The sequence below is a fragment of the Cucurbita maxima genome, unplaced genomic scaffold, assembly GCF_002738345.1.
Source record: "Cucurbita maxima cultivar Rimu unplaced genomic scaffold, Cmax_1.0 Cma_Scf00005, whole genome shotgun sequence".
Taxonomy (NCBI): domain Eukaryota; kingdom Viridiplantae; phylum Streptophyta; class Magnoliopsida; order Cucurbitales; family Cucurbitaceae; genus Cucurbita; species Cucurbita maxima.
The window spans coordinates 2,391,179-2,403,516 of NW_019272021.1; the positions used below are offsets into that span (position 1 = coordinate 2,391,179).

The following is a 12,338-nucleotide window of genomic DNA, read 5'->3' on the forward strand; positions in this document are numbered from 1 at the left end:
TAATGTCGTTTTTTTTTAAATTATATCGAAGTTTATATCATACTAACATTTTAAATTAAAAAAATTTAATACTTTTTAAAGGTAAGATGGTAACAATTTAATGAAATTAAAAGTTTAGGTAAAAATTAGGAGTAAAGTTAAAGATTGGGTAATTGAGATTCAAATAAAACAAGGCTCCTCCTCATGATTGAAATAAAGTTTGAATTTAAATTTGTTCATTCAAATTTACCGCTATCATCAATTTGGGCCCAAATACTTTAATGCGGCCCATTTGGTTATTGTGGGCCATCCAAAATCTAGAAGCCATTATCTTTACCCTGCTCCGCTCCGTTTCGTCTACGTGGCAAATGATTTTTTAATACCATTTTTAATTTTAAGAAAAACGATATTAAATCCAAAATCGACCGTTGGGTTCTTTGTGGTACCTAAAAGAATTTTAAAAAAAGAACAGTTATCTTCGTAGCACTTACGCTCCTCTCAGTGTCCTCATCTGAGTCGAAGAAGACGAAGAGGGTTGAAGATAATGGCCGACAATTGCTTGTTTAGTGAAGAAGAGATGGCGATCGACGAGGCTGTTGGCCACCCGCACGCTTACGCAAAGCTCTGCCGCGATCGACAAGCTGGATTGTACACACGTGGTCCTCCTTTCACTTTCACGCCGTATAGTCTGAAGAAACAAGAGGTAGAAACGAATATTTTCGATTTTTTGTTTGTTTAATGTAATTGAAACTTGAGGCGAATGAACGTAATTGAGATTTTAGTGTTTTTCTTATTTGAATTCACAATATCAGAGAATTGAATTGCTCGATTAAACGTTTTAGGGATTGAGATCTTTCTGTTATTTTGGGGGAAATTTTACACGACTAGTCCTTAGTTCATTTCTGTTTGCCAATGTTTGTGGATTTCTGGACAATTCTTCTTAGAAATTTCCGTTTCGGGCGGGGGAATGTTTTAAGATGACATGAATTCTGCAATCTCGAAGTATTTCGAATCTAATGAGTAGGTTAGCAATGTTTGCAGAATTGAATTGCTTGATTAAACGTTTTAGGGATTGAGATCTTTCTGTTATTTTGGGGGAAATTTTACACGACTAGTCCTTAGTTCATTTCTGTTTGCCAATGTTTGTGGATTTCTGAACAATTCCGCTTCGAAATTTCCATTTCGGGCAGGGGGATGATTTGAGATGACATGAATTCTGCAATCTCAAAGTATTTCGAATCTATGAGTAGGTTAGCAATGTTTGCAGAAACCGAAACCTCTCATTCTGAATTTCATTATTGTCTTTAATTGTGCTCGAATGGCTAAGAGCGGATTCGCTCATAACTTCAAACAAATTGACTTTTCTTTTGCCTAAATTCCAAATTGATTCTTCATTATATTGATGGTCTTTGCATAATGTTTCAGACCGCAATAGAAAGGGAGCTAGATCAGTTGTTTCCAATAATAAACCCAAAGGCAAAGCCTACAGCGAAGCCTAAGCTTTTTGTCAGCCTCTTATGGAAGCAACTCAATCATCTCGGGTAAATAGCTGAATTTCCATTTGTGGAATTTCTAAAAGCTTTTGTATGTATCTATTCTCAAGCAACTAGTTTCTGCTATATCAGGAATGCTGGCTTTGATCCTGCCGTAATTCGAGTTGACCATTATGGCAATGTTCTTTATTATCATGCTGATTCTGCCTCACCGCTTGCTTGGGATATTGATCATTGGTTTCCTTGCTCAAGTATGCTTCTATTTTGTTCTAAATTTGTTAATTTCTCTCTCTCTCTCTCTTCCTCATAGTTTTTCTTGCTGAAACACAGGAGGAGGACTGACTGCACCAAGCAATTTACGAATACTACAATGGAAAGCCTGCAAGAGGAAGCATCATAAGTTAGAGTTCTTAGTTCCATGGTGGGATTTTCAATTAGGTATCACTGTAAACCAGTTTTTATCCATCTTTGCTTCATCCAACTCAGATTTCAGGTAGATTTGGTTTAATTTCTTGATTGATGTTCATTTGAGTTCATGAATGGCAAGCTGGTGATGTTAATATGCATGTATTTTCATGATGTAATGATGGCAGGCGCAGAGCATTTTCTTTTTTGTTCTTTGAAGGTGAAAACGAAGAGCTGAATACTTCACAGACGGTTGAATCCCATTCTTTTCCACAACATTTTGTGGAAGCTAAACAGCGACTCGGCTTTGCTCCAGCTGCCATAGTTTTATCTCGAACAGAATGTTATGATTCTTCATCACCTTTGAGATCGTTGGACTACAATAGGCAACCAAGGCCAAGTATCCCTATAATTGGTTTGTTCTACAAAACTATTCTCATTTTCTCTCTGCTCTTGAATCTGTCAAGTTTGATAACTTCGATTTTTTTGCTTTTTATTAATGTCAGCTGCACGAAAAGTGAAACCAGAACTTCTTAAAGAGAACGAAAACCCGGACTTCGTTACGAACCCATACCAAGCAATTGTCATGGCCAGAGATTCTCTAAGACAAAGAGATGAAATGGCAAAGCTGAAGGCAGAAATACAGAGAGTGGGTGATGAAGTGGATGATATGAAACTCAATAATGAAGAAGAGAAGCTCACAATTCAGGACTTGGAACTGAAACTAATTAAACATAAAAAAAGGGCAGAGAAGTGTAGGCGATTAGCCGAGGCACAATCATCTCATAAGACAATGCTGGAGAAGATGATCCGGGATACCATGCACCAGTAAATTACACAACTTCCCTCATTGCAAAAATCAACGTGCAAAGCGGATTATTGTCCAAATAGACTAAAATTGGCTATGTGATTGTTTTCTTGTAGGAGTGTTATTTACAAGGAGCAGTTGAGGCTAAACCAAGCAGCAAGTAATGCGCTAATGGCCAGGCTTGAAGCACAGAAGGCAATTTGCGATGCTGCCGAGAAAGATCTCTACCAGAAGTACAGACAGAGAGATGAGCTAGAGAAACAGCTGAGGCCTGAACACGAACAGGCTCGAAAAAGATCAAGAATGGATTATATGTTATTGGAAGAAACAGACAACAAGACTCCAACTTTCTTTCTACCAGGAATCAAGCCAACGACATCCACACACAAAGAGCTGAGACTGTTTCTAGAGGAAGAACAAAGAGCTTCTGAATCTGCTTTGTCCAAAAATGGAAGTGATTTGGCCATGGAGAAGTATGGTAACCATGAGGACAAAGCAATTATTCCACTGGATGAAGGAAGCTTAATTACTCAAAGGCTTCAAAATTTAAACATAGGAGAAGCAAAGAGACATGACATGCTATTCTCTTTCGTGCAAGATTCGGATGTCGAGGAAGAAGAAGAAGACGACGAGAGTAGGAAACAACGCGGGAAAGGAAATATCGAGAAGTGGGTTCAAATGCTGTTCGAGGAAAACCAAGTAGATGCAGATCTCCAAAATGAAGAAGAAACTGGGACTAGAACAACTCAAGAAATAAGCACAAAACTGAATGCAAACTCCTCACAGAAGGAGGAGGAGGTCTTGACGACTACAGAAGAACAAAACAAAGAAGAGAGGAAAGACAGAAATGTAGGAACTGAAGGCAGCAAAAGAGAAAAAGAAGTGAGCGGGGGGAGTGCAAGGATGTTCAGGAGAATCCCATCTTCACCATCTCTGGTCTTGGGAATGAAAAAGGGAAAGAAACCAATGGTAAGTGGGGATGATGGTGATGTCGATGGCGAAGATGCTTCTGCGAGAAACAGCTTCATCAAGTCTTCTATCAAGACACTCAAGAAGGCAGTAAGGATATGAAACTTGCCTGTTTCCATCATGCCACTATTTGTAAGTCTTGCTTGTCCATATAGATTCTTTTTTCCGTTCCTTTTCTAATCTCTTGAAAAGCCAATAAGTCGGGGAATTTAGGCGCCGCTCCCATGTAAAGGATTCAGTTGCATTTCTTTTCCCGGTTATGTTACGAGGCCTTTTGGTGCGACGTAAATACTTCCAAATTTATTTATTTATTTTAACATTTTAAACCTGGTTGGATAAAAAGCCAGCCAAATCTGACAAATCAGAATTAGACAAAAATCAGCCTTTAGCCTTTAGTCTTTAGTGTGAGATCATATCGGTTAAAAAAAAAGAACAAAACATTTTTTATAAATTCGTGGAAACCTCCCCTAAGCTGTGTTTTAAAAACTGAGAGAAAGTCGAAAGAGAAAACCCAAAAAAGACAATATTACGATTTTAAAAAGCGTCTATTAGGGAAAAGTTTTCACATCCTTGCAAAAAAGTTTTGTTCTCCTCTTCAACTAATGTGGGATTTGTTCTCTTCAACCATTGTGAGATCTCACAATCCACCCTCCATGGGGGCTAGCGAACTCGCACCTTCCTTGGAGGCTAGCGATCTCGCACCTTCCTTGGAGGCTAGCGATCTCGCTGGCACACGGTGTTTGGATACCATTTGTAAAAGCCTAAAGAGAAGTTTCCACATCTTTATAAAGAATGTTTCATTACCATCTCCAACCGATGTAAAATCTCACAATCTACATTCTTTAGGGCTAGTGATCTTTCTAACACGCCGCTTGGTGTCTTGATACTATTTGTAATTGCTCAAGTCAGTCTCGTTCCACACAGTTTTTAAAATGCATATGTTAAGGAGAGGTTTCCACACCTCTATCTATCTATATATATATATATATAATAGTAGGATTAAATTAGATTGAGAAAGAAAAATATATTCTGGAAAAAAAAAAGTTGGATCATACTGTCTTTGCTTACTTATTTCTACGAAACTAACACAAAATTCTGACCCAAACAAACCAACTTCTCCCTGTTTGTTTGAATTAGCAATGAAATAACAAATCTAAGCGTTGGTGGGTGCTGAGGTTTCAGATGAACTGCTTGCAGAATCACCTGTTGTGGGGTTCAAAGGCGAGCGACCTGAGAGGGAGCCATTGTCACCGTCGTTCTGCGACACAACCGGGATCTTCACGGCTGATCTTTCCAACTCCTTCTCAAGCTCTTCTTCCTGACGCAGTGCTGAGAATTGGCTGTCTAACGATCTAGCTGCTCCTAACCATGCCAGGACGATAACCAACAGGATGCCTCCAAGGTATGGAGTTGAGTTTGCAAGAGATCCGAATGTCAAGATCATGAACTGTTGAATAAGTGCGCCTCCAGACTTCCCCAATGGGTTGCAGACGACGTCGATAGCGGCCTTCCCTTTAACCTGAAGGACGAGCATTAAAAAATGAGCTCTCAAGTAACGATTTAGTTCGTCGAGTACGAACAAGTCATGAAAGTATACCTTGGTATCCTCATCCAAAGGAATGTAAGCCATTTCTTTGCAAGGATCAAACAAACTGTATTTAGCACTCTTGCTGAAGATGTTTTGCATAGCACCCACATAAACAGCAGCAAGAAGCGGAGTTAATCCAAACTGGGTAAGCATAGGTGCGATCGGACCTCCGAACAAAATCAACGAAAAGAAAGCAACTCCAGTAATGAGAAGCACTGTGGGTGTAATGTTGGCTGCAACTCCCCATCCGTATTTGTTGAATATATATTGACTTAGCAACATCATTACGAACGTTACTATTCCCGTAGCGGTAGAGAAATCACCCATGAAAGAAGAGTATTCATTCGGGCTCGGAAACTGCACGGTTGGAAAAGAGTATTTTTTACAGAACAACAAGCTGATTGATATACAGACATTCCAATTTCAGATGCAACAAACCTGTGCTTTGAGCTTCGATTTCCATGTAACCTCGACGAGGTTGATACTGATTCCATACGCAACCACCAGAGTGGCAAGATCCCGGATGTATCTCGAAGATGCCAAGAATTTCAAGCTCTCCATTGTCCCCATGTTAACCTTCTCCTGTAAATGAATGCAAGAATCATGAGCTGACACGAGTATCGTTAGCCAAAGTAAGACTTGCCCGAGCAATGCAAAAGCCAGGGGCTAATATCATATGTTTCTTAAGACGTTACCTTCTTCTTCTTGCTGCGAGTCGGAAGAGAAGCGAATTTATTCACCCACCAATAGAGGAAACAAATGGCAAGCCCCATACCGACCACGATACTCATCATTGCTTTCAGAGATATCGCCCATCCATCAACTCCAGGACCCAAGTGTTTCCTCATATTCGAGAAATACTTCACGGTTCTGCCCGAGAAAATAAGGGCAACATTCGCACCAAGTCCGAATAGGGGATAGAACTTTTTCGCTTCGTCGACAGTGGTAATCTGCAGAGAAATGACAATCAAAGAAGAGAAAATTGAAGAGCCAATTCTTTCAAACTCCACTTGCTAAACATTGTTCATACTTATTTTGGCCACAAACAGATTCAATAAACCTATCAAGAACATAAGCTCAACAACTAAATGAATATCAGCACACTCAGAGCAGTACAATGATATTAAACATGAACTCAAAACATATTTTACAAGAGAATGAATCCAGCAGGAACAAAAAAACAACATCAAATCCGCAGTCAAACAAGATAAAAATCATCAACAGCAATCAAAAACACAAAAACCACATCATAAACCATAAAATTTAGATTCAAGAATCAAAATCAAATGATAAAGCTCTAGAAATCTTTACCTGATTGGCAAATCCCCAGAACAAAACAGAAACCACCACACTTCCCCACAACTCAGCCATCACATAAAACAAACAAAAGCTCCAAATCCTCATAATAGCAAGAGGGCCAAGGAACCTCGGGCCAAGCGCGTTGAGAAGCTTATCAGCAAAAGCTTGAGGGTGAATATAATTGCTAAGAGGATACAAAAGAAACCCAAAAGCCCCAAAAAAGGCAATGAATGGAACGATGACAGTGTAGAACAGAGCCTGTCTAGGCAACGCATTGGCTAACTTAGTGTACAACAACATGAACCCAACAGCCATAGGCAAATTAACCCAAGTCTTCAAGAATGGAATAATCTCAGCACTGCTACCTTTAGCAGTCACAACCAAAACATCCTTCGTATCCCTAAGAATTGTGTAATTAAAAAGGATGCAAAAGAACATAAGCCCAAGAGGGATAATCTTTTTGAGGGTTTCAACTTCCATCCCCAAAAATTTGGGGTTCTCAGTTTCACCAAACGTAGACAAACCATCGGAATCCGCCGCCGCCGCCGCGGCTTCAGCCCTGCAGATTAGAGAAACTCGTTGTTTGAGAGAAAACGAAGGGGTTTTCGATTCAAATCCCTGAAATCTTTGAAACCCATTTGAGGAAAGAGAAAACCCAGAAAGATTTCGAGAATTTGTGGATAAAATCCTTTGTTTAAGACCATGAGAAGGCAATAGACTGCGGGTTTTGGGATTTGGGGGAAAAGAAAGAAGCCCTTTGCCCTGCAAAACAGCTTCCATGTCTCTGTCTCTCTTTGATCCCTTCTGGAAAAACCCCCAAATGGATTGGCGTTTCAAAAAGAGAGCATAAGAGAGCAGAGATAAGGAAGATAAGAAGATAGCAAACGAATTGCAATCTCCTTCTCCAAAGGATGGGTGAGCGTACAAATATCTTTCATTTTATACAAAGAACTGAAATCAAAAACCCTCTTCACAGAACAAACAGCCAAAAAAAAATTAAAAAAAAATTTAAAAGTTGGAAAAAAAAACGGAAGGAATGATATTAAAAGAAGATTTTTCTCGCAAGTGGGTTAATTTTCTCACTTTTTTTTTTTTTCTTCTCATCTTATTATCAGTCGTTTAAAGGGTAAAATTGTTCATCGGAGTGTTGGGGGTTTGATGAGTTCAAATTATGACCAAATTGTAACCGTTAGTGTTAGCTCTCCTTGTTTTCAACCAAAAATAAAAAATAAAAAAGTTTGGATTTTTATCATAATATTATATTTAGTGAATTCAATTATTTATTTATTTTTTAATCAAAATATATATTTTATATAATGGAATATTGTCATCATTTAGCTATGTGTAAAAAACAAAAAATAAATTTAATTCAGGGAAGAAAAAAAAAACAACTGATTTGGTTCATTCCCTAAATTTATATCTTAGCATTATTTAAATGAAAATTGTAAAAATTGAATTATAAAAATTCATTAAAACACTAAAATGATATTTTTGTGCTTTAAAAAATGAAGATTTTGTGTGCTTTAATTTGTGGAAAAAGGTTAAAAGAAATTAATGTATGGTTAGCAATAAATAAAATAATAAAGATAAAAGTCACAATTAGGAAATTGAAATGTCGAAAATACCCTTTCTCTTACGATATTTGTGAGCTTTTGCCAGATGGTCATTAAAGTGCCACGCTCCTTTTTTTGCCCTTTTTCCCTTTTTCTTTTGCAATTTCAGCTACAAAACAATGGAATATTATTTGTCCACCAAAAACAACAACAATCTCATTTATTTCTTCTTCTTTTTCTTCATTTTTTCTGTAAAAAAATAAATAAATTTATATGTATATTGCCAGATATGACTTACGAGATCTCGCTGGATGTAGATAAAAAAATTTAGTTATGAGAGATTATTTTTCATTAGCTAAACCGAGACACAGACGATCGATTGAGATAAAATTAAAAGTGGATAAGTTTTTTTTTTATAATTAATTTACAAATTTTGATTCTTTTTCCGTTGGTGAAATAAATATTAAAAAAAAAATAGAAGAGGAATTACTATTATTTTTATAATATATATATTAAAAAGAAAAAAACCCACCCACCCCGACATTGGCCAGGAGTAGGATGACTGGTTCCACGATTTGGAGTCCAGGTCAGCAGTAGTGTACACACGTAGTGCTGACGTTGCACCCGGCGTGGTTTTGCACAGACAGCTCAAATATACTCTCTTTAATTTATTTTATTTTGAATATCCTTAATTAATTAATATAGTTAGTTATGATGAACGAATAATAATTTATTTAAATATTTTCAGACATAAAATTTTATAAATAAATTTACTACTTTTTTAGTAAAATTATTAATTAATTACTTAATTAGGATTAATAAACTTATAAAAACAAAATTAATTTTCAACCATTATAACTTACTTGGACTAATTTTAACTCCCTCATTCATTAATATATCATAATTTTGAAGTATAATTAATGAATTCAAATTAAAATTGCAATTAATAATAATGAACTATAACTAATAAAATTAATTAAAATATTATATTATAATTATTTTTATTTTATTAATAAATTATTATAATTGTATAAGATTTATGAGTATCTTTCAACTAAATACTTACCACCAACCAAAACTTTATATAATTGTATTAAATTATTTGAGGATAATTATTAAGATTGATGGTAAGATAAACTAAAAAATTAAAATTTAAGGGAGATGAATAAAAATAATTAATGAAATTTTACTTTGATAATTTGATTTAAAAATAAAATAATAAATAATAGTTAATTATATAAAACTAAATATTGCAATAAAATTGTTGGATACACTTAAATTTTGATATCATTTCTAATGTTTTACAAATATTTTATTCATCTCGAATAAAGCATACAAATAAACAATTCAACCTATATTTTATAATAATTTACTAGCCACATAAAAAAAGTTATATATATTAATCTGATAGACATTACAATTTCTTCTACAAAACAATCACATATATCTATGTTCATATTTAACTCAATAAAATAAAAGATACATAAAAGAAAAATAATTTAGATCTCTAAATGTAGGAATAGTATTTTAAATTTAAATAAATTCTCCTTTTTTTTTTATATGGGTTTAATTAATTATAAAATAGAGAAATTATAAAATTCTAAAGAAAAACAATAATAGAGTTATTATTATTTTTTATCCAAATTTATTTTATGGAATCAAAAGGTAAATTATAATATCTATTAAAACTAATAGACAAAATTGATATATATATATATATAAATAGAGATAAGAATAAGAAATAATTGTCATTGGAAATAGAAACTCCTTCTGAAAAGGAAAGGTGGATTTGTCGGTGGAGTAAAGAAGTGAAAGTCCGGCTTATTTAATAATTAATTAATTAATTTATTATTATTATTATTATTATTATTATTGCTTTTGGGAACTGAAATTGGGAAGAAAACAAATAAAATTTGGAAAAGAAATTGCTTTTGGGAAACTTGTTTGTGGTGCTTGCAAGCTAAGCCAACCCCCCACCCACCCCTCCTCCCTTCCGCTCACCATATTTGAACCTAATCTCCTAATAAAAAAAAATTTTAATCTTTATTTATTTTTTAAAAATAAGGATGTAATTCGGTTGGTCCAAATTGAAATTTATAAATTTGAATTTCCAATCAAATTTGAAGGTTAGATCGTCAAATACGGCTGGTTTTGGAACGTTTTAAGTCACAGAGCCGCCGCCATTAAAAAAAAAAAAAAAAAAAAACCCCACATATTAATTGGCTTTTTTTTTTTAATTTTTATTTTTCTAAATAATTTGAAGAAAAATTAACTTTTAGACCTAAGATTTAGTTTATTTAAGTTTAAAAAAATGATTTTTTTTTTTTTAGAGTTTTTCATTAATTTCATCATATGGTCGGTTGAACTAACTGCAAATGTTTGGTTCTTAATATTTTTTAAATTTTATTTAAAAAATAATAAAAAATAACAGGTATATTTGGAAAATCTTTAAGTGTTGGTACTTTTAAAAGAAATGGACAGCTAAAAAAGGACACTAATTAAAATTAAATGGACAGCCACAAAAAATGGAGGATGCTGATTTCTTTTATTTCTTTTCTTTTTTTCCTTTTTTTTCCAATCACAACGTCCTACCCTAAAAAAGAATATTCTTTTAAACATTTATCTCATATTTAGATGTTTAATTGCTTCACCCAGATTAGTAGCCATTGCATATGGTCCATGATTTATTCAAACTATTCACCAACATAGAGTTAGGCAATCTTGATCTAGAAGAAGTCATCAGAGAGTAACCCTGTTTTTGAAAATAGATGAGTCACTTAGATTTGGTTTGTTATTACTAATATATTATATGCATACCGACATCGACAGGAGAGTACTTATTGGGTATTTATAATACACCCTCTTTTCAAAATTACTATCAAATCTGTAAGGCTGCGACATAGGAGTGACAAGTAGGGTTGAGAACTACGAACCGACGACCAAGTCTACAAAAATGAAATGCAATTTTTTCACAACAACAAATAGTGAGTATGTGTAGACAAGTCAACCTCTTTGCATCACAAAGAGGGTCGATAATCTTAACTCAAATAGAGAACGAGTAAGAAAACGTGATGACACCTTATAGAGATGCAGGAAAAACATATATTAATTGGTATGCTCAAATGGCTGAACTTCTCGATATTGGCCTTTCATGGATCATGTGCCAACAAAGTGATGTCTCATAGCCTATCATTAATACATTTAATGGATTCTATTGCGATAACTTTACTCCTAATAGTCCAAAGAACCCAAAGATCCTTACAGAATTACAAAAGGCGTAGCATTTTCTACGGCAAGATTTTTTCAATCTTGTAACGTTGTTTTAACAATTATTACATGTATCATAGAGGTACCAACTTTGGAAGAACATCAAAAGGTCCATTCATCGCAACGTCTTATGATTACAATATGAAAACTTGAATCAACCAAAATTGGGACATCTCAAACAACTTCATGCATCAATCAAGCTGGGAGAAAATATTCTCACTAATGGCACCCACTCAGACCGAACCTTTGGTAGCTCTATAACTTTGACAAAATTCTCCAACCCAAGAACATGGGAGAGGTTCTTCTTTTTGAGCAATATTGATGACAGAAACGATGTCACTATAGATTTGTAGGCAGATGGAAAATACGTTGTACCAGCCTAATCTGTGAGCATTCTTGATGTTTGCAACACTGCAAAGGTTAATTCTCAGACATCATCGAAGGAACAAAATGAGAAGGAATGGGTAAATGGGCAAAGCATATGCCGATTTACGCCTTCTTTCATTGCTAGCAACGGTAGTTGCAGTGTTACTTGTGACCCTAGCAAATGTGTTGGAAATTGTGGGAATCCTTCTCAAAGATGGTATCACGTCCCACGATCGTTTTTTTTAATGATACAAACACATTAATTTTATTCGAAGAATTGAGTAGAAATCTTCAACAACTTTCAGTTCAAACTATTACTGTAGGATATGTACATGGAAATGCTAATGAAGGAAGCACTTTAAAACTCAATGTCCAATCAAGCCTATTTGAAAATTGATCTTTGAATACTTTAAGTACTACTTGGTCTCTTTGAATGTACCGTAGAATACCAAGACTCAGTGCATCCTAGTTCTTATTTACTAGTTCAACACATGCCTATAAACCATCTACTTATATAACCTTTAATACACGTTTGCAATCCACCGGACAGATTTTAAATTTCAAATTTACTGTTAAGACTATTTTAAATCACTCTTACATTTAAAATGAGA

At 34.7% G+C, this 12,338-nt stretch overlaps 2 protein-coding genes across 2 annotated transcripts; one reads left to right on the forward strand and one right to left on the reverse strand.

The window, feature by feature from the left end:
• Window positions 1-436: 436 nt before the first annotated feature.
• On the forward strand, window positions 437-3,940 carry LOC111479140. The gene is made up of 7 exons (XM_023123637.1): window positions 437-682; window positions 1,405-1,520; window positions 1,605-1,723; window positions 1,803-1,965; window positions 2,066-2,292; window positions 2,384-2,705; window positions 2,802-3,940. The coding sequence occupies exons 1-7, from the start codon at window positions 524-526 to the stop codon at window positions 3,754-3,756; spliced, it is 2,061 nt and encodes a 686-aa protein (XP_022979405.1). The 5' UTR covers window positions 437-523; the 3' UTR covers window positions 3,757-3,940.
• Window positions 3,941-4,658: 718 nt separating this feature from the next.
• LOC111479141 (plastidic ATP/ADP-transporter-like) lies at window positions 4,659-7,321 on the reverse strand. The gene is made up of 5 exons (XM_023123638.1): window positions 6,554-7,321; window positions 5,938-6,192; window positions 5,681-5,824; window positions 5,252-5,599; window positions 4,659-5,173 (listed from the first exon to the last, which is right to left on the reverse strand). Exons 1-5 carry the CDS (start codon window positions 7,319-7,321, stop codon window positions 4,808-4,810), a joined length of 1,881 nt encoding a protein of 626 aa, XP_022979406.1. The 3' UTR covers window positions 4,659-4,807.
• Window positions 7,322-12,338: the final 5,017 nt, after the last annotated feature.